A 23,900-nucleotide genomic window follows, 5' to 3' on the forward strand; every position below is an offset into this window, starting at 1 on the left:
CAGTGACGACACATTGCAAACAAATCCTGGATAGTTGAAATTAAGTCCCAGAACGTCAGATAAATGCTGTTAGCAGTTTCATTACAACCTCCACAACTCAGGTGCTTCAGCTCCCAAATCAAAGGCAGACTTCAAAGATGCTTATTATGCAGTAAGGAATGAGAGGAGAGTGTGTGAGGGAGCATGACAACTAACAAACATTATCAAAGGTAACAAGAATTGTGCAAGGAATTGCGGGGGGACAGACTCAGGGGTTACACGGCATTTTTATGTTTAAAAATTGCTACAAATGTTGGTAGCTGTGTTCAGGAGTATGTTTTCTTTAGGTTTTTGGGGGGATTTTTCTTTTCTGTGAGGTTTCTTTGTTTACTTGTTGTTGGTTTCTAAAGTAAATCAGAAAAGTAGGTCTCATTATGTTTTGTATTACCAGACCCAGGAATGTTTTTCTTCCACCTACTTTAAAACACAGAGTAATTAAAAACTCTAGAGACACTTCACATTTCCTCAGCACTTGCAAACTCGAAGTAGAAGCTGAGTATTGGGTAAGCTGTCCAGGAGGAAACATGAGTGGCTACAGCAGGGAATAGCAGGAATTTCAAAGGAAGTTTTCAAATTACCCAAGAGCCAGGGTGGCTGGACCCAACTAAGCCTTTGGCCAGGTACAGCACATGCAGACCCACTGCAGCATCTGCCTCATCAGCTGGCTTATGAAAACAGCACCTGATTTTAGAGTTTAAACTCAGACTGTCTTAAAGCCATGGCCTAGGCTTAACGCACAGTTGGTGTCCACAGCCATATATGTCTGAGTTCCTTCTGAGTTCTTAGGAATATCAGACATGCCACTTCAGCTCCAGTACCTGACAGCTTCCCCAGTGAGCTATATCCTTTCCCCCAGATGCATATGGCACCTCACAATATTTTCTGGAGCAGATGGATCTTGATTTAGGCACTATTATTATAAAATAGTCACAGTCTCTTTTCCCAGACTGTTCTCCCAATGTTACTGTGCTTCTCTTCATTCATGCAGGAGTCCCTCATGACCTCAGTAGGCAATAACCTACCTGTTCCAATTTTTATTATTTTTTAGTTTAGCTTAGTGCCTGCTATTCAGACAGGTGTCTTTGGCAACCGCTGCCGCTTTGTCTCCTATGAACAGATCCTTCCTAGCAGTTACTATAAGTGGCGTATTTTTAAGAACAGTAGAAGACATTTCCCTCTCTCAATTAACAGGGGACCCATTCATTGGTCTGTACCAATGAGCAGTGAGAAAAGAGTTTGTCTCAGAAAAATGACTCTCTGTCATCCACACTGAGAATTACAATGTCACTGAGGATATGAAAATCTTCACACTATCGTTTAGCACCATCTTCCTATCAGGCCAGCCCCTGTGCCAAAGGCACCTCTGCCTCCAGGGCTCTCAGCCCATTGCCCACCTGTGCCCAGGGCCCTGCAGCTGGGCACCCACGTGCTCTGAAAGGTAACTGCAAAATGCCCAACCACCTCATCAGGTGTCAAATAAAATATTTAATTCCACACTGAAGAAAAATAAATTACTCCGTAAAGACTTGGATGTTCATCAGCAAAGCACCCAGCTCTGAGCTGTGTCCCAGCCCAGCACCAGAGCTGCCGGCTGAGTCCTAAAGGTCTCGTTTTCCAGAGCCTCCCTCTTGTTCTGTACATGGCCAAATGTCACTGCTCATAGCCGCCCGAGCATCCTTTAACTCAGGGTTGCTTGAGATTAATTTTTCCTGGTACCACAAATTCTGAAAACCAGTAGCAATAACAGCTGCCATTTCTGCTGGGAAAGGCCAGTGCAAACCAGACTAACACTGTTGATTTAAAGCCCAAGCTTAGCAACTCAGCACAGAAATCCAAGAAAAAACAGAAGAGAATCTCTTTTCCTAGTAAGAGTAATTGCCACTTCTATAAACTAATATCTAGAAACTTGTGGAATTCATTGTACATTTTGTATCAAAGATGACAATAAACACATTCATAACAATAACAAGGGCTTGTTTTAATAAACCATTCCAGGCGTTAAACACATTAATGACCCATGAAATAACTGTTTCATCTGCAACAACATTAAACAATGTTGTTATAACATTTTATTAATTGAAAACCTACTCCATTCTCTCCAGATAGGAGATTACTGACTGGGTATTAAAAGAGAGATGTAGGAGTAAGTTTCTTTGTAAAAGAAAATTAAATACAAGTGAGAGGCACCCAGTCAGGTAAGCAGTGAAATAACCATATTTTGCCAATTTCAAAGCAACGTTTTTAGCTTTTAGTCTTCCAATCTTATGTTAATCTATTCACTTAAAGTTCATTAGTAATTTGGGAATTTAAAGCACTAAAAAAGATTTTGAGCTGTAAGTAAAACGCACCACTGTTCAGAAACATTAATAATATTTCTATTGTATGCAGCCTTTAATAAGCTCAAATTTGCACCTCATCTCTTTAAGGCCACATTCTTGAGATGTTTATTTTAAAAGTCTTTTCTTCAAGTAAAATCAATAGTCACCATTGTGTCTGTGATTTGAGCGCAGTGCCATTCCTAAAGAGTAATATAATTAAAGATGAACATATTCCACTATGAATTAGCCTTATCTGTGCAGAATCCTGACTGCACTGGCAGCATTGCAACAATTATAAAATATAAACAGACTCAAATCTTCATCAAATAGGAAACACATTTTCTCTAGCAACATAAGTAAAATGTGTAAAACTATCAGTCTGTTTTTCTAACAATCGTACGTTTTTGAATAAAAGAAAAAATCCGACTGAAAAAAGACAATTATTTTACTGTCTGTTTCTTAGATATCAGAAAGAGAATTTTGAAATTCATCAAAGCTAACCTTCTGTTATGTACAACAGGCTAAGCTGAAAAGAATGTTAACAAGTTCAATTTTCATTCAATCAGCACTACTGCTCTCTGAAATGTTTCATTGCAGGAAAGAAATAAAAATAATCTATATGGTAATTATGAGGATGAATCCCCCAGTAACTTTCAGCTACATGAAAGGTCAGTTCTATTCAAGATATTTTATCAGTCCCCTGCACATACTCCTGTCCTGTCATTTTAAATCTGAACAGCATTTTATTTTCCCATTTACAGCTACCTGCAGAATTAAGTACTTAAGCCAAATAAGAAAAAAAAAAAAAAAAAAAAAAAGAAATGTTGAATGCTGGCAAAGGCTATAATAGCATGGAGATAAATCGTTCAGCTGCTCTCTCTCAAGCCTCTGGGGCTGCAGATTTTTCTTCTCCTGGTGCACTGTGGGTATTCAAAACTTGTTCAACATGATTTCATTTCATTTCAGGCACTGCCTGAGAAAACTAAATTACAGAATCAATCATACAGAAGGTCAGAGTGAGACTTCATTACAAGTATTGCATGCTTGCATGAATATCTTTCATTTATGACTGACCCAATATGTCACAATAGCTGTCTAGTAAAAATAATCCACTTTCTGAAATTGATGTACTACTGATGTCAATGCTACTCAGCAGGCTGGGCAGATTAGAGAGAGGTGTTAAAAAAAGGAACCCTCAGGAGCAAAACTTGTAGTTTTATAGAATTGCCACAGTTTGCAGATTAAAATATTTTTTTATGGGCAGCTCAACAGAAAACAGCATTAGTATAAAATATTGGGGGTTGATTTTTAATGAGGATATTGCTGCTGATTTCTGCTTATTTATATTCAAGTATTTATAGGGATAATATTTGCATCATGTAAATCCACACATTCTTTGAAGTCAAATGTACATCAACACTCCATTTTTCAGTGACTCCTTTTTGAACATCAGAATTTTATTTGCATGTTATTAAAATATTAAAATTAATCAAACTGCCTCCGTTTTATCTCCTCTTTTTGTTGCTATGGCCTGTTTTTAAGCATTAAAAATGCTGTAAAGATAAACATGTTGAGTTTCTTGCCAGTAATAATGAAGTTAATCAGCATTGTGACAAATTGTCACTCTTTCCATAGTACATGTATCATAATAGCATAAACAATGGTTAACTCACCAATACAATCTTTGACAATTGCTAGGTCACGTTTATGCTGAGAATAAATCTATAGATATCTTTCTTGCACCATGAATGCTATTTTCAATACAATAGCACAAAAAGTATATGTTAAATCTTTTTTTTTCTTTTTTTGTTTTCTATGTGTGTGTCTTCCTGTGAGTAACATGTGAGATACTTGCAGAAGCATTATGTGGTACCTAGCCAACTCCATACCCTAAGGGAGACATAGGAAAACCTTGACATAACCTATTTTTAACCATGCCTCTGGCAATTCTGCATTCAAGTTTATAGGTGAACATGTCAGGTAGTACATAGAGAAAAGCCAAAGACACACAGTATTAATCATAATTCTGTCCAAGCCCATTTTATTTTTTCAACATTTGTGATTTAAAATCTCATGACATTTCTTCAAGGTGAAATTCTTCTACCAGGCTTTGCAACAGGGTAAGACTACATTTACCTAAATTAAATATTGCTTACAGTAAAGCTCTCTAATGCTTCACGAGATAAGCAATAAACTCAATGCAGTTAATATTAAAATAATTTAAGTTTGTATTCAGCTCAAGAAGCTTTAGTGATTAGCAGTACACCATTAATACAGCATTTAAATAAGACTATCCCAGCATCGCTGGATAAGAACATTGTTCTGTAAGTGTATACGAACATCATAATTATTTTACAACCCCATCTTTAGGTCTTTCAGATATAGTAAATTCAATTGACCATGAAATGAAATTTCATAGTCAAAATGCCTCCTTTACATTTTTTTATTGCTGCAATAAAGCTTTTATAGCTGCAAGGCAAGGTAATTCATGAAATTTCTAATTTAAAGATGAATTCTAATATTATTAATAAATATTTACCAGTTTAATAAAGTGCACATTTTCTACATAAAATATGATATAATGTTTTCATTTTTTATTTTTGAAATACAGATTAACTGCTGGAAAATTTGACTACTAAAGAGAGCTATGTGAGTTCAGGGGAAAGCTATGCAAGGACCCTCTGTTAATGTTTTTAAACTTCCCAAAGCTATCTAGCATTTATGAGAAGAAGAAAAAAAGACTACTGACTTGAATACAATGGCAGGGGCCACTCCATCTCACAGCATGAAACAAATCAAGCAGTTGTGGGGAATGTCTGACACACCAACCTCCCTATGTGGCTCCTCCATATCAAATCACACAATTCCTCATCAATTCTCTGCAGCAAAACTCTCCGCTGCACACAAGTTCCCAATCCACAGCTTTGAACTGGAACTCACCCTAAAAAATGCCACTACTGGGGTAAGAAGGCAGGAGCTTCTCTACATCTTTTCACTGACATGTGGGAACAAATCCTATCACTGGAGTCAGTGTAAACTGTGCCATTAATTTCCACATGGTGCAGTCGAGGGAAAAGGCAAAGATGTGGAGCCTCCCATTCAGCACCAGACGAGGTGAGTGAAGAAAGACATACAGTAATTTCACGAATACAAGCCGCAGCAATTTGACAAAAATTTTGGTGGAAACCCGGAAGTGCGGCTAATAGTCGGGGGCGGCTAATATGTGAATAATTTTCTGGCATTTACAACCCCAGACGTGCCAGCCAGGGCGCCGAGCCAAGCACCTGTCAGTAAAAGCCGGCATTCCACGATTGTTACAGTGTTACTGTGTTGCCCTGGCTCCCTGCAGGCAGCACGGGGGGGCGGGGAGAGAGGCAGGAGAGCTCTCTTTCCTCCTCTGCTGCGGCCCAGGAAGGACGGGGGGGGCGCGCCGCCATTGCCGCGGCCCGGGGAGGACGGGGATGGGGCGCGCCGCCATTGCCGCGGCTCCGGGAGCCGACGGGAGCCCCGCGCAGCCATTGCCGCGGCTCGGGGAGGAGGCGGGGTGCTTTGTCCGCGCCCGCCACCGGCTCCACGGGCGCGGGAAAGCTCCGTCCCCGCCCGCCGCCGCTGCCGTAGGAGCGGGGGAAGCTCCGTCCCTGCCTGCCACCGCGGGGCAGCGCCGACCCGGGGTGACCGAGCCCAGGGGCAGCGGCGGTCGGCCCCGAGCGGCAGCACCGTGCTGGGCCACCTGGCCCCGTCAGCGGCCCCTAGCGGGCCGAGCCTGCACAGCCTTAGCTCAGCCAGTAAACCCCGCCCTCCCGCGGTTCTGTTACTAATTGCACGCGGGTCCTCGCTGCGAACGACAGAGCGGCTTATATTCGGGTGCGGCTTATCTATGGACAAAAACCGAAATGTTTGCCAACACCCAGAGATGCGGCTTATACTCAGTGCGGCTTGTATTCGTGAATTTACTGTAATCTAGAGGCCTCTTCTGGTTGGAACTGTTAAGGTGACAGCATTTACTCATGGAAGAATCACATTCAGTGAAAGGTTGCAAAATTAAAGGGCAAAACTGGGCCAAGTTCCAAACACTCAATAACACTGAGGGGGTGCTCAGACCCATCGCACCAATCCAGCCCACCATATTTTCATTGTATTCAGTGCACACACTCTCCAGTACTTTTGTTTTCAGACACAACATTCCTAACTCTCAGGTTTTATTAATCTGATCTTCCTTCAGAAGTTACCCAACAAGTACAGTGCAAAATGAGATCTAAACAAATACTGTATCCTTCAAGGCCTGTTTTAGACAGTGCCTGCTTTGGACCCACAGAATGACTGAATTCTGTACCTCCTTAGTAGTGAGCAGCTTGTGGTTCATTCTGCATTATTGCTAGCTACTCTTCATGACCTCCAAAGAAATATTAATATTTGCCATGAAGTCAGCAGCCTGTAGAATTACAGAGAAATATTTACTGCCTGTTGGTTTGTAAATCTTTAATTAATTTTCACTTGCCAGAATAATAAAAAAGAAATCACAACATAACAACACAACCTTTATTACAGTCCAGCAGTAAATATATATTTTCACTATTCCAAGTTCAGCAAAAGATCCTATAAAAAAGAGCTAATCAGAAAAAATACAGTTGATGTAAAATATCTGTTCAAGCTAAACATTCACTTGCTGTTCAATATGCTACACAGAAACTAATTCTAATTGTAAGCACTGAGTTTAAAATGCTGAGTAGAATAAACTGGCTCACAGCTGTGTCTCATGGTTGGCAGTGTGGATGTTACTGCACAAAGCTCTCAGGAACCCACACTGGGAGATCCCCCCAAGCCCAAAGGGAAACACTGCAACACCATGGGAACTGCCCCTGCACCTCCCCTGGGACTGCAGCCCTACAGTGTGTACAGGTTCTGGAGGAAACTCCAACATCCCTGCTTTTGATTGTTCTACTTAGCTCTGGAAGTAGCCTCAGAGTCCCCATCACTCAGCTCTTCCACACCCAGATCCTCCCTCCATATTCTTGAGGGCTCAGACACAGCCCAGGAAGAGAAGACCACCCTGCCCCAGCCTCTATAGCCAGCAAGAGCACTGGACACAACAAGTGTTTTTATGGCCCTATATTTCTGAGTATTGACAAGGTAATATATCCCTATCACTTCTATTATGAGTTTAAAAAATAATTAATTCCCTTTTATAAAGATTTAGCCCATGGAATATTCAGGATATAGGGAAATACACTGCTTTTTGCCTTCTGCTATACTGTGTCTGGCTCTCCTTTTGATATACTCTCAATAGTGCACTCTCAAAATATCCTGATGGATGTCAGATGTGGATCCTACACTTCAAACACAGACAAGCAATTCATTCTAAATGCTGTAGTTCACCCTGGCCAACACTATGGTCTTTCAATTCTTGACACCAGTGCCAACTGTATAACACATTTTTGAACTTTAGGAGCACTTGGGATGCACATGATGTCAATAGATATGGGCTTCCAAGTCCATTCCCAAAATGAAAATTCTGTGTTTGTAAAGCGACTGCTTCTTCACAAGAGACCTGCTCATGAACAGTATAACATTGCACTGTACATTAACAAACATGTTTATCTTGCTGAATCCACCAGTATTTAACCCTTAACCATTTGGCAACTGCCTTAGGGAACTGAGTAACAGCAAATTGTTTGCTGTGTAACAACACGTGTGTCATCGTTCATACAGAACACGCCTGGAACATGACAGAGAACACTGGCAAATGCTTGGTCAGGCACCCAAGAAAACACACAGATCTTCTGAGGGCTCAATGAAAGCTGAGAGATGGCACAGATCTACATGTGACAGACACCATTAGGCAATGGGAACACACAAAGGACCAGACCTACCATATGCAATCCATTGCTGTGGATGACGCCGTCTTGCTCCACGAGATTCCGGGATATTGTAATAGAGGGAAGATCCAAGCTCTGGGGGGGAAACTGAGGCGTAAATTCATTTCCTTGTGCAGGCAGCTGGTCTGCAAGGCCCTGAAAGGGGAGCAGGATATCTGCCATGCCCAGTGCAGGGTCTGACTCGGGCGGGGGAGTAATGGGTGGGATTTCAAACTCCTCGTCCCCAAGGCTTGGCGTATGGAACGTCTGCTGGAAAAGGACAGGACAAGGCAAACAGTGTTAGGGCACACAGGGCTCAGCAATCACCTCCACACCTGCAGTCCAAATCTTGCTTTGTTCTCAAATGCAAACTCTATAACCAACAAAATGTTTAAGTTTCATATGCTGAATGGGTCTGTGGATCATTCTGATTAAAGATTTAAGTCTCATTATCATATGGCTTAAATGGAGGATCAGTATTAACAGTTTTTTAATGTGTACTTAATTAGCAACATCTGTCTGTTGTTAGTCCGAATATCAGCTACATTGGATTTGGCTGTATAACAAAGTGCCACTTTATTGATATGTTAGTAAAATAGCACAAACAGCTTACATTACTCTCACGCTTCATAAAGCACTGACAATTTCGTAGCCCACACACACCAGGAATTCAGCACTGACCATTTCACATCTTTTGTTTGCTTTTATCCACTAACAAACATGAAATATTATCATTCTTTATTTCTTTTCCATCCCCAAAATACAGTGAAGCCTTTTAAATACAGGCTGTAATTTGGAGGAGAGATGTATGAAAGCGCTGAGGGTGATTACAGCAGCTTCCAGTGCTTTCTGAAGCAAGCCAGCTTTGTTTGAACAGTAGGTTTGTTATGAACTAAACACCTGTTAAGATGCCTTGAGCAAAACATTTACTGCCAGTTATCTTCAGGGTTTGTGCATGTTCGTACGTGTGCATGTGTCTGTCAAAGATAATCTTTATTCAGAGTCTGTATCTGGCTTCAACATTGCTGACTTTTATTTGGGAAACAAATGAGCTACGCTTATTCAAATTTTTTGAGAGTTAAATGAACTTTCATGTATTATTTCAGGTCCACTGCTACTTAATAATAGAAATTCAGTGCTTGAAATTAGGCCATTTTAAATGTACCCAAATCAGAACTGCCTTGATCAAATTGGGCAGTTGGCAATCCTAAAATAGGCACTCTTGTCTTGTTCTGGACATGCAAGGCTGCTCTGGGATTTGTTTGTTTGCGTTAGTTCAGGATTCAGGTTGGGGTGGGAGGGAGAATTGTTTTATGTATTAATTACATTGTTTGAAAGAGTGACTTAATGCCAGTTAATTTAAAAATGATAAGTTCAGTGAAAGATCTCATTAACTGCTGCAAATTGTCATCCTTCAAACTGTTAATGATGATATAAATTAATAACCGCTTGAGAGAAGATGGAAACTGAAACACAAGAAAAACCTTTGCTTGCATATAGAACCTGTCAGCTGTCATTATTGGTCTCACACCAGAAATGATGAGGTCCCAGATTGCTGCAGTCTGCAGCACCATCAGAGTCTGCTGAGACTGTGCCCATCTCACTCCAACTGCAAGGCTCTAACTTAATTCTGGATGTGAAGGCTGGGCCTGGATTAGGGAGATGCTTGACTTCCCCACTGCTATATTCCAAAAGGTGTGAATTTTTCTTCTCATGGACCCCATGGTTCACAAGCACAAAGGATGGATTGGCCAGGAGAAGTGGCTGGCTAATGAACATAACCCTATGGCTGCATTTGCAGTTATTTTGGCACTAATGTGGTCTAGTAACAGATGCAACTGTAATTTGTGACTCATTTGCTACCCCATTACTGCTTAATGAAATCTAACATATCACATTAACAATACGGATAAACACTCATTCTTGATATGTGGCATTTGGCTGTTTTCATTACCACTGTAATTAACACTTGAAATATTATTTCAATAAATATTTAAGGTGCTTTAAAATGAGTCGTAGTAATCATGACATAGAGACAGAAAACATAAAGCAAATGTGTGGCTTCTAAGCCTGAATGTGCTCTAGGATTACACTCTTAAGGCATTATTTACAGAAATAAAATGGGATTCTAGCTCAGCAGTGCTCAGGCCCAAAATAATACTGAGAAAGCTACATTCATGTTAATGCAAAACCACTATAATTAAATACATTGTAATGCAGTAATTGCAAAGTAAGGTTCACGCTTTAATATGAACAGTAACACTTAATCATATTTTTATTCCTTGTTCAAGCAAAAGGGTTCAGTGAAATCAGTATTATTATAGTACATTTGAACCTCTCTTTACTTGACATATTTATGAGATATTAGTAATTATAAGAACTGGATCTTTTTTTCCCCATCTAACAGAATAATTCCAGGACAGCTGCAGAAATGTATAGCTCAGCTAGATAATAATACAATTCTTTAGCTAGAAAAGTAGCATTCATCTTAATACTTATAGCTTAATACAACTGGGAGAGTAAATTGATGAAATCCTTAACATTTTTAAATCTGAATTTAATTCTGAGTGTATAATTTATCCTAATATGTGTATATCTTTAAAAAAATAAAACAAAACAAAAAAACCCAAAAAATAGATATAAGATTGAGAATAAAATAGATGTAATCTAAGAAGAAAGCAAGCCCCTTAGTGAAGTCACCTTAAATCCAAATCACTGGGCTATTCAGTCTGTAAAAAGAGCCTGAATAGTATGCAATTTGGAACTGCAGAAAGGTGGTGTTATGACCAAAAGATGGTATAACATTTCTGAGATTTATCTTACCAATCACATTTTTTAAAGTTATTAACTTTTCAAATATTTATATCTCACACATATATTAAAAAAAATATCCTGTGTGCATGGTTAAATGCCATCTGTACTGAAATGTTCAAAACATTTGTTCCTTTTGATAAAAATGCAAATCTGGAGAACTGTTGTATCAACATATAACAGCCAATGTCTGACACGGTGAATTATCACAGCTGGAATTAAATTGTCTCTGAACAGCTGCTGGCAGCAGAGCTTTCATCAATGTTTGATTCAAATGTAGGAAAGAAATTCTACAGAAAGAAACATCATGTTGTCATTACAGATGGGGTTTGTGTTCATTATCACAAATAACACTGGAGCTAGTGCCAAACAATATTCCCTTATCTAAGCAGTCTTGCTGGGTAAAAAGAGATGGTGACCATTGTATAAATGATTCATAAAATCCTACCCTTATTTCTAACCTTCATATTTATTGTTATACCTTTCTGCTTATTTTCTCTGAGGTCACTGTTTTAGAAGTGCACAGGAATATCTGTGACTGAGTCCCCACTTACAACATGAAAATCAGGGCTGCCTGGTTTTCTACCCTTTCCTCACGTTGGGAAGATCATTTGTGACATGCACCCTGTAAACACTTCGTGTTCTCCATATTGCTGTGCACATACCAGACAGTGCATGGAGTAAGAGCTTGGGTTTCAGGGATGAGCAAAGGCAGTTTCTGTCTTGATTTGGGGTTAGGATTCGTGTGTTGACAGTCTTTTAACTGGTTTAATATAGTTATATATATATGTAATATATAACTGGCCCCACCTAGCAGATACATGGAGCCTGGAGTTCCCACATTTCTCCTGTTTCCATTCTCAGAGGCAGTGATCAAATACATCATCTGCACAGCCCAGCCAGCCTCCACCAGCCCAGCCTCTGGGTTGTTCTGGACCCTGGATTCAAAGCATTCCTTGATGTAGCACATACACTTCAGGCAACAGAGCTGCCTTTGGTTTTCTATCTCGTATGAGTATTAAGAACCCAAAAAAACCATTTGTATCTATAACAAAAATTAGAACATTAGCTAGTAATGACTATTACTAAGCTTGCTTTCAAAGTGTACACCTACTGTGCTTTTTATTTGTTTCCTTCTGTTCGTAATTTTTTTCCATACATAAAGCAGATTTGTTTCTATTGACATGCTATGTAAGTAACAGCCTTATGGACAGCTAAATTGACTAGTAATGGAGAGCTGTCAGGTTATTTTCTTTCTCATTAAAGTCTTTATTTTGTGCTCCATAAAACACACAGAAATTCGGCACTTCACTCTTCATCCATTCAAAGTCTGTTAAATTATCACCGCAAACAGCAGAATATGAGCATAGATAAAAAATAAAAACATCTACCTCATTTGCAGCAAGAAATGCATTATTTGCCTCTGCCATGTTCATGTAGTTGTTATTGTTTCCAAACTGAAAGAAAAATAAATATTTGGATTTAATGTATGCCATGATAAACTTTTCTCTACCCCATCATTGGCATAGAAAAGATTGGAGGAAGGAAAAAAGCCAACAAAACCAAAACAAACAGATAAAAAGTATTTGCAGATGTTCTTTGAAGTCAGAACTCAATTGGATTCAACATTATTATTATTATCATTATTATTGTTATCATTATTACATACTCTGCATCCCCCAGTCTTTACAAGGAAGATATTAATGTATATCTCAAGAGCTGCCGGCAGTAAGGGGAAGAATGAGAATCTGCAATGCTGTTCCTGCAGTCCCATTCTTTCCACAGAATTGGAAAGTCAAACAATCCCCCTTTGTTTGTTTATCTCTCCCTCCAGTGGAGCTCCCATCTCCCAGTGAACATTGACACCAGAAAATTTTGCAAATCAGAAAAACTGACACTGAGACCCCGATTTGTGCCCAGTGCCCCCTTGCTTCCACTGAGGTGCAACTCTCCTGCCACATGCCAGTGATCACAAGGGATTTCCTTCAGTGCCAGTCATTTCCTCCAAATTCTCAAGTATGAACATTTGTTGAGGAAGATAGGTAGTTTTACTTCTACAGACTGAACACAGACAAGAGATTATCAGCATAATAGTGTGCCTTATGTCCTTGAACAGCACTTCCAAAGGCATGCAGGCTGATAACCAGTCCAGCACATGTTCCCAGAGGAGGGAGGCACCCAGAGTCTTTGCTCCAAGGAACAGACACCAGGCACCTGGAGTAAAGCAGGCTTTCACATGTGCACCTAGAGTAAAGCAGGCTTTCACACGTGCACATTGCTCCTACCAGGCACAGAGCACAGTGCAAGGTGGAGTTCTGAGCAGGGGAAAAGCCCTCATGCTGTCCCTACCACACATTGCTGCTAAAGCCACACTGAGCATTCCTCCCCTAACTCCCATTTTCTGGTTTTATAAAACATTTTTTTTTTTTAGGAAGGCTTTATTTTATCTTATCTTGCCAGCTCTTGGTGGACCTGCACACCCCTCCTCAGCCCCACAACAGCAAACACTCCCAACAGCAGCATAAGCTCTGCAGCCAGTGCATGGGCATGGGTGACCATGCACAGGTTGTTCTTTCCAAACAAGAAAGGCTCTTTCCCTGAAAACTCAAACATCCATTTCTGGCAATAAGACAAAGTTAAAAGGAGATTTTAATAAATAAATAAATAAATAAATAATAAAGCCTTGTGTACCTGATGGATTGTCAGATTGACTAAATAGGACATCAACAAAATTAGGAGACATTCATAGGGGAGGGAAGGAATACGAGATGAGATCCCTCATTCTGAAGTAACAAATTCCATTTGTGTACTTATCATTCTGAATCTTTCAACCTATAACACATGTTAAGCAACAGAGGCCTTAGCACAATATGTAGGCTGCCTCATAGCTATTAAAACTCTGTTATCCCCAGCTATGCAGATACTCAAGTAATGTCATCCATTTTTTACAAGCCCAGATGTCACCCATGTTTGGAGACTAAAAAATTCAAGTAAAATTGCACATTCAAATGACTGTTTTGGCACATAGGGATGTGTGTGTGGATTTGTTGCACAAAGACACTACTTCAGCTCAACAGTGCGATCGACAGGATAGAATTTTTCATGTCAGTTAGTGGCAAACTAAGAATGATTTACATGGAAAACTCAAATGGCTCAAATAGAGCTGTTCTTTCTACAGTAACAAAAAAAAAAGAAATAAAAAAGAAATCAAGTTGTCAAAGGATACCTAAGGGCAAAGGTACACTAGACAAGCATTACTCTAACACTGGATAAATAAGTGGGGGCAAAGCCTACCCTGTTTTAATGACCTTGGCATCCTAAGGGCTCCACTGCCTCAAAACAGAAATGTGGCTGATTTTTTCATTGAAGAGTAAAATTCTACATTCTTCTGATGTACATGTATTGCTCACAGCACAGCTTTCTGATTGCCCAGGTGGTTTTCTTCTTTCTTGTTTTATTAAAGTAAAACAAAGGGGAGAATGACAATTTAATTTGCCATTTTATAAAGACTCTGGAAATAAATGATATAACAAAAAATGTTAAAGCTAGAAGTTACAGGTACATGTCCTTCAAGTCATTCTGTTCTTAGTCTATAATATTTAAGACCCCATTGTGTATGACTCAGGCAATGATGTCAGAAATTGGAATATTTCACTTTTGTTACTATGGATCACAACTAATATTCTTTACATTTATGTTTTGTCTCTGAACTAGAAATCCATTGACAGCACATAACAATTATCAGTGAGTATTTCTAAGATTAAACTTCCATATTATCTAATGGTACCTATAACAACAAAAGAAAATAAAATGGTTATTATCTTAAGGACCTAAACAATTCAAAAAACAAATTAAGCTTAGAGTGAAATAAGAACTGGGTTAGAAATCCTCTTCTGAACAGTTAGTCTGCGAATGTAATTACTGAAGAAACTACAGCTAATCAGCTGTGAATTGTATCCATTAATTAGTATTTGCCCTGGAGAAATGAGAAAAATCAGTAACAATGTTAACACTGCAATGCACTGATGAGTACTGAAACACAGGGCCCTCAGCATTTAGTCAAGCAGGTGGCTCCAATGGTCCAAGTAATTTAAAAAGCTCTCACCTGAAGTGCAGAGCTGGAATTACAAAGCACTTCTTGCATATCTTTGTATCTATATAAGGCTATAATTAATGGCTTTTAATTTAGAAACACTTTGTGATCAGCTGGGAACAGTTATAAATCATTCTAAATAGAACAATGGGTTCTTGCCTATTTTAGTAAAATAATTTTTAGTGAAAAAACTCTTGTTGCAGACAATATTTTTCTCCATTTATTTTCTTCAGAAAGCAGCTCAGAGCATTAGTATAGCTGACAGAAGGGATTCAAATTAAAGGGGAGACCCAGCAATGTGGCCTGCCCAGGTGCACTCCCAGAGGAGTTTCCCTGGGACAGAAGATGAAGCACCTAGCCCAGCTATCTCTTTGTTTCAGGGTGGTGTTGGGATGCTGGAACTTTGCCAGAACAATTAGCAAGGTTTTGCATAAACTTTTCCATCTAAAGAACTCAGAATATTCTTGCTCTGTAACTAGGAAAGAATAAAATGTCTCCAGTTTCCTTTGGCAATACACACCATTGCATTACAATTTTTCCCTTTGGTTCCAGTTCAAACTCTCTCTTCAGTTTTGATGAACACATTAAGTGGGAGTACCCAGCTGACTGCCACCACCAACCCATGGAAACCACACACATCTGCCCATTTCAGGAAATGAACTGCACACAAACAAAGCCTCTTCTGAACTTGCTGTGAATCACAGCTTCCATTTTTCATGCAAATCACTGCATCAAAACCACGACAGTTCGGTCCCCTACTCGTGTATGTTGGAAGGGCACCTGAATCTTGGCCCTGCTGAAATCCCTGTGGCAGACACGAATACTGGAATGAGACTGGATTAGTTTACTAAAACCTTGTATAAAGCATGTCCAGAAAACTCCTTCATTCTAAAATAGCTGGTTGAAGGTCTTCTCTTCTCTTTGTCTGCCAGACCTGAAGCCAAACACCTGGTCTTACTCAGCTTCTCTAGCAAGGGTGGATATTTGTAATGCAAAGGGGAATTTCATGCCCTCTCCTTCCTCAACAGATGCCTTAATGAAGACCAAATCAACTCCTGCCCAGCGTTGTGGATATAAATCTGTATCACTGCCACACTTCTACAAAGTGCATGTTTTCTTTGACCAAACCTCTGGGGCCAAATGTTAGGCTGTTTGTAAATCAAGGGATAAGCCACTTGGAACTGACACAGCACAATGCTACTTGAGTTTTCAAACTACCCTTTGTACTCACCAGAGCTTAAAAATTGGTTGGTTATGAAAGCTGAGACTAATGAGCAGTTGTTTTAAGGCAGAATTCTGATGTGATGAACACTGCAGAAAACCCTTGGCAGCTCAGGATAAAAATCAGTGATTAAATGTCCACTGAGTCTGAATTCCTCAAAAAAAAATCTCACATGTTGAATTGTGGCCACTTTCTGGGCTATTTGGCAACTGTGATTGATTCATTATCACAAGAGATAAAACAGGCAAAAGAGAACTTCACACCACAAAACCATAATAGTTTTTAAAAAGCTTCAAAACTAAAGCAATTAACATTTGAAGGTGTTACTATTATGGACACGGAGAATAACATTTTGAACCTATAAAACTTAATCAGAATTTTGCTATTGATTTTAATGGAGAAATCATTTTACTTACAATGTTCAGTCATTAGCATTTTTTACAACCTGTCTTTAAATCAAATGACTTACTGGAATTCTAATCTGAAAAACATCAGAACTCACATCCAACTATTCATTTCCTCAAGAAGCCACATACAGAAATACATAAGCTACTTAAGACCAGACATAAAGGAACACAGACTTCTATCTGAGCATCTCACCAAACAAAATTGAATGCCTAAAATACCATTACTTTTACACTCAAAAAGAAAATTTAATTCAGCAGGCAAATCTGTTAAATATGCCAAATAATTCTTTTTACAATATTGCTATTTAATAATGCAACCTCAAGGAAGAACCGCCACTGGAAAGGTTATTGTTGCAGCATAGAATAGCAACAAAACCATGAAATGAAAAACTTAAAATATATCCAGAACAGGAATTAAATATTTTTATCATCTACTCATAGCTAATCCATCAACTCCAATTTAGCTTAAAAGGAATGACTGAAATCTATACTCAAAGACTACATATCATATATCTGAGAATAAACAAAAAACATTAATAGTTATGACAGAATCCACTCCTTGCTTCTTCATTCTTTTTTGGGTTTTTTTGTTTGCTTGTTTGTTTGTTTGTTTGTTGTTTGTTTTTTCGGGGGGGTTGTGGTTTTTGGTTTGTTCTTTTTTTAATAAAGAAAACCTTATCCCAACCCTTACTGGAAAACAGAATTCAGACTTAGTTATCATGACAGTAGTAGTCCTTTCATAATTATTAGCTAATGTTTAGACAAAATAGACATTTAAAGTTGTCAGGATAGTATTTCTAGTCAAAATTATCACTGCCTGTGGAAAAGTTCTATCACAGCACTACATGTACATTTGTATAGGTATTTTAGGCAGTCACACATCCAAATTCTGTTATTTCTGATGCCAATTTACTGGGTATGGAAAATGGCACCCTCAAATGATCACATTTTTAGTATGTCTGCAGTAAAATTAGAACCCATATTTTAAAAAATAAATCATTATAATAACAAATTAATAGTAATAAATTAATAAAAATAATTCTTTTATGAAATTAATAAAACCATTCTTTTATGGTGTGAGCATTCTTGTGGTTTTCATATAGAGAAATATCAACTAACACAAATTTATATTATGGCAAAAATCTCAGTTTTATCTTCATATTTGGCAAATTAATTCCTCTGAGGTTACACTACCCTTATGAGTAAAATGAAAGATAACAATCCCAAAAGATGTAATTACAGACCAAAACTAAATTACTTTGCAGGTCTAAGTACTGTATCTTAATAATTTCACTGGAGAACATCTTCACTGCATTCGGGCAGATTTGATTTTGCTGCCTGACCAATAATTACAGCCCTGGCAAATACAATGTCTGATAAGGACATCAATTAAGAATGAGCATTGTGTTATTTAAAAAAAAAAAAAATTCATCATGTTCACAGCCTGTCTGATTGAATGAAATGCCAAATTAAATTAATGGAGATTGCTAAGTCTAGCTGGCTGGTGGGGAACCATGCAGAAAGTGGGACAGCATAGACAATAAACTGTCTGTAATTAAAAGATGAGAAGCTGGACTAATGCTACTTCAGCCTGATTATTCCAAACAAAACAATATACACTGAAATTATTCTGGCAACAGAAGTAGAAGGAGTGGGAGGAGGGCTGGGACTGGGGACTTTTTCTTTAAGTAGTATTAACTATCACCATCTAGAGCTGCAGTGTCCTCACCAGATGCATTAAATTTAATACTGGGGGGGTTCTCATCAGAAAACACAATTTATTTTCTCAATGAACATAAAATTCTCCAATCCTTTCTGTTCTAGATGGATATCCAGTTAATCTCTGTAGAGGCTTTACTCCTAAATTATGATATGTTCATAGGAGGAGCAGGGAGTTCTTTTCTGGAAGAGTAAGTCGTTCATGGAAGTTTCAATACTTCAGAAGCAGTAGATGGTATCCATACTATTTTATAAAATACAAGTATCCTATTTTGATTTTGCTGCTAGAAACAATGAGGCAAATTGTTGTTTGACAGGAGCCACACCGGCAACGTTGTTGGGGATTCATATCATTGTAAGTGAACGAAGCATTGTTTTAAACCTTGCAAATGTAGAAGAAATTTTATCTCAGGCTGAATGCAAAATGGTAGCCTTGATTTTGGCACTACATCAGCACCCACAGAAATGTTGGGACTCGCTCCTCTGGCAGGATGCCAACGTTGTGGAAGGTACGTGCTGCCCAGCACCAGAAGTATTATTCACCACAGACACCAGGCAGCTCTAGGGGTTATGGATTGAGACACTGAGCATAAAGGAGATGGAGAATTGGGCAATATGCAGGCAGAAGACATTGGTGTCAGCCTCTGACCACAGGTCAGTCAGCACATAAGGTATCCCATTCCATCTAAGAGCAAAATGCTCTCTGTGTGTGTGCACAATGTGCCCAAACAATGTTTCAGTCAGCAAAAGATAACATTTTGGAACACTTTCATGAAATGCTGGACCACTAGGTAATGTGTACTATATATACCAAGTTTATTCTTGGGACTTTCATTCATAATTTTAGAACAAATTTAAGATTAGTGAATTTTATAGAATAGCACAGTAGCAATCTGCTTTCTGAGACAGATTACACTGTTTTCTCATTTTCAGTAGTTCATTCTGGAAGAGGGTTAATTTTTTGCTAGGTTCTGCCTACAAATCTGCTAGGACACATCTTCATTGACTTATGAAAAACCACCCAGGAAGTGTCAGCCTTGGTGACCTTGGCCACCAGAACCTGCTACACAGCAGTTATTTCTCTATTTCTTCCCCATCAGGATTCTCTATCACACCATATCAGCATCCTCCAATGACCTGGAGGGAATGCAGGCCCTGGAGAAAACCAAAGGAGTTTCTCTAGGGGATTTCATGCCACAAAGCTGAATTTGTTCACAACCATATCATTGATGATCAACAAGCCAACAGACAGGAGCACAAAACTTTAAAGTATGAAGTATCCATTTTTGCTGTCACATTCTCAATCCTGAATTTTAGGCAAATGAATAATCTCATTAGTGGTTCATTAATTATTGAATCTGTTCATAAATATGTGTAGAATCATACATGTTATGGTCTTTTTGATATTTAAAATCTTAAAGCTTTTAATTCAGGGGACCATTTAGATTTCAATTTTTGAGTCTCAAACATCTGCCACACTAATTGCTATAAATATCCTTATATAAGTGAGGCTATGCCTTTATATATATGTACACATACACATCCTCTAACTCTGTTTAGAGCCAAAAAAATTCTCAGTGGGATAAAATAACTGAGTAACATCTGAAAGAAAAATAGACATTTATATTTTATTCATATAGCCTCAATATCCATCAGACACACTGTTTGCAGATAGTACAGATTTAAAAATTTTGGAAAGCAATTAGAATGGAAACATTTGAAGTTACTTTAAAAGCTTTCAGCCAGCAAATAAAAACTTCGACAATAACAATAAAAAGCACTGACTTAATCTCTGTGATTCCAGCCAAATGTTTTAATATGAACTCCTTCAGTGAGTTCCACAGCCAGAAGCTGGAACTGAATGATATTTTGCAAAGTGTGATACTGAACGAGTCTTAGGAACAGTAGTGAAAGGAATATTTAATGGTCTCATGTTAGACATTTTCAGATCTCTTAAGAAGAACATATTCTATAAATGTTTTTATATGCAAGTAACTTTGTATGAATATGCACAGTATTATTCTGCTGACTGACAGTCAAAGGCAATTCAATATATGCCAGACTTTTAATGCTACTTATTCCATATTTAAATGCATACATATTAAAAGGTGATTCAAAGAACAGTCCTGGTCCTAATATTTATACAAGATTAAGGTGTTATAAAATTAGTCTGGATCTTGAAAATGTTCTCCAAGACAAACAAACCAACAATTTCGCTGTTTAAAGAGTTTCAATTTGCTATTTTGACTCTTTGTAGACAAGAACATCTGTCCACAGTCTGTGGAGCTGTGCCTTCAAAGGTAATAAAAGGGACACTCAGACATAGATTCTGGATGTATCTCTGTGTATTCCTACATATGCTAAGATTACTTCTCCTCTGTACAAGGCTAATACAAATATCAAACTTAGACCAACACACTGAGTTTCACATTAAAAGGAACTTACAAGATCTACAGATGTTCCTTCCTATAGTTCTGAAGTACATTCCCTATTCACCACACCCTGTTATTGCCTGAAGCTTGAAACACAGAAAGATGCCAGATGTTAAGATATTCAGTTATAAAGCCAAGGAGAGGCCACTGTAGTTTAAGTCTTTGTTTAAAAATATATGAATATTTAAAGAACATGTTTTCTTGCTTTGCTTTCTAACCTAGACGTGTTTGCAGTGATGAACTACAAAATTATTTTCCCAACCACTCTCATGAGCACATACTTGTTGCTGCAATAAACCAGATTAGGCATAAATGTCATGGTAGGAAAAGATTGCTAAAATGCAAAAAGAACTTACTTATATTGCTCCTGTTTGTATGTATTTTTCTACACTTTGTGGCAATTTTGATTCCACATGAGCAAAGGCCTTCTCCCACATGCAGTTTTCACGTCACAATGTACGTACTTTACATTACTCTAAACAGCTGAAAATCTGCATAAAATATCATTTCTGATGACATCCAAGGACATATGGCAGTAACAACATGCTCTTTTTACACAGCTGCTCTAAAGAATGACGCAGGGCTGAAGCCCAATCCAGCCTTTTCCACGGTCCCATGAGAAGATGGAAACGTCTCTTTTCTCCATGACATCTAACAAACAGGAGATCCACAGCTCCTCAGAATGGCCTCCAACACACCCACAAGAAAATTTGAAAAAAGGACTCAAACCAAGTCTGTGGAGCTGATGCTGGGGCTGCCCCTCCTGTCTGGTACCCAGTGCAGCCCAGGTTGTGGCAGGAGCACGGGTGCATGGCTGGAGCCACTGCCCCACGCCCAGCTCATGGATAGGGAGCTCCAGCACTGCCAGGACCTGAGAGCCAGCCAGCAGAGCATCAAGGGCCCTTCTTCAACTCCTCTGAGCACATCTTTACTCCCAGCAGTTCTGCTGCAAGGGATACTCTTACAGGGAGTTTTGTTTGGTTGGGTTTGCTCAGGAGGCAAATGCATGAACCCAGAGTACTTTTGCCATATGAACATTTCTGTTGCGCTTTCCCCTTCAAGGCATTAAATTCATACAATCAAGCTGTTAATCATGTCTAAACCCCCCCCCCCTTTATTTTATATAAACTGTCTAAGCATTGAACCTAAGCATTTCTTAGCATAATGACAGCATTTTATACTTAGGATCCCAAGAAATACTTTTACATCACTATATTCATGATTACTGTAACATTTTCGCACACGAATTTAAAGTGATGTGATTATACTGCAATTGGGGCTGTAAGTAGCTTTTCTTACAATCTTATATCAAATTTCACTCACTTCAGTGAAAATTGTGAATTCCATTCTAGACTGTGAATCAGCTCTACTACACTAGCAAATTATATCAAGTTTTAAATGTAAAACTGATAGAGAAAGGGTGAAGCAGATGTAGACATTTTATAACTATCATAATCGAGGATCAGTCAAGATACTTTCAGTCTAAAATCAGTACATGCACAAAATCTTAAATATCTCAAGTCTCAGCCATGTTGATACCATGAGTCCCTGCATTTTTAAATGAAATTAATTACTTTCCACTATAGAAGCACTAATCATAACCAAATAGCATTTTTAAAAGTCTCCTTTAACTCTACTTCACCGTGTGCAAGGCTTTACAAAGCAAGCCTATTGCAAAGACAGCCTGTGGGACACAACTGCTCCTATTAAACACATACCCAGGGAGAAACTGAGGAAAGTCACCCAGAAATGCCCCAAGCCCCGCGCCAGACATGGCACCAGTCACCCTCAAACGCTCCTCAGGTGATGACATTTTTCAGTTTGGATACATAGGTGTGTTCATATAACGTGGATCACAGATGTATTCTGTAAACAGGCACATAACACATCACCTCCTCCTTTATTTCACACCAATCTGAAGCCTGGAGGATTTCTCCATTATTTTTAGTTGGAGCATGATTGCAAGTCCCACAGCAGGGAGGCCTCTGGAGAGTCTTCAGCAGCACCTGACTTTATTTAAACATGCAAGATGGAACTGGATGCAATGCTCTAAAATAACAGTACAGGAGAATTAAATTTAAGAGTAGAATAATCCCTCATGGTGGTTTGTATTCCTAATTTATGCCACAGAGACTAATCAGGCTTAATTTATCTATCTTTAGCTTCCCACTGTTTCATTCCAAGCTAAAGGCAACATTTTGGGCAGCAGAAACTTTATTTTGTAGGTGAGTAACCTACTTTAATTGCATTTTCATCCATTACTACAGTGAAGCATTTTCTTCACTTAATTGGGTCACTTCATTTCTTCTTGAAAGTGGGCACACAAATTACTTCTGATATTGATTGCAGCCCCTGAGGTTCAGCTGAGAGTTAAGGACACACAAAGGGTACACAGCAAATTCCATTTATGACAAATGAAAGGAACAAAGTTTCAGTCAAACCTTCATATTAGGAAAATCCTGATGTTAAAATATGGAGATTTTCTAGAAAGTATCAGACATGCAGGGCTGGAAATGCTTGGCATCATTGCAAAACCAGGCCTCTCAAGTCTTCAGGTAGTCTTCAGCATTGGTGTGTCAAAATACTAATGAGTAATTAGTGTCAGAATTAAGTGCATATTAAAAAGCACACCAGTAATTCCTTCTCATAATTTTCAGCTGCCATAGAAAAAACAAAGTTTTTAAATATAAAATTAAAAATGGTAATAAAAGCTTACTTGAACAGTCAAGTACTACCCTTCATGTCTTGATGTAAGCAAGCAAGGGCTTTGATACATGCAAATTCTTGCATTTCTTTACTTGAAGTATGAGAGACACCAGATCCTAGTGGCATTTCTGCTGCCAAGCTGTTCCACAGCTCACAACTCACACTCTGAATACATTCTCCTACTTTAGTGGACTGAGATAATTCAGTCTCATGCTATTCATATCAAAGATGTGCAAGAAGTTGAATACTTCTTAGTTGAATTTAAAATGATCAGATGTAGCTTGAGCATGAATTCAAA

General features: G+C 38.6%; 1 protein-coding gene across 7 annotated transcripts in view; it reads right to left on the reverse strand.

Moving 5' to 3' along the window:
• Positions 1 to 23,900, reverse strand: part of TOX3 (TOX high mobility group box family member 3) — a 102,274-nt gene that overhangs the window by 14,018 nt on the left and 64,356 nt on the right. For 5 of the 7 annotated variants that reach the window (XM_033069751.2, XM_033069750.2, XM_033069748.2 and 2 more), the window contains 2 exons: positions 12,415 to 12,480; positions 8,228 to 8,482 (listed from right to left, as the gene is read on the reverse strand). In XM_033069751.2, coding sequence (XP_032925642.1) covers positions 8,228 to 8,482; positions 12,415 to 12,480 — 321 coding nt within the window. The remainder of the gene's footprint in view (positions 1 to 8,227; positions 8,483 to 12,414; positions 12,481 to 23,900) is intronic. The other 2 variants (XM_033069745.2, XM_033069747.2) reach the window with 2 other exon arrangements.

This window comes from Catharus ustulatus, chromosome 11 (genome assembly GCF_009819885.2).
Source record: "Catharus ustulatus isolate bCatUst1 chromosome 11, bCatUst1.pri.v2, whole genome shotgun sequence".
In the NCBI taxonomy this organism is placed as follows: domain Eukaryota; kingdom Metazoa; phylum Chordata; class Aves; order Passeriformes; family Turdidae; genus Catharus; species Catharus ustulatus.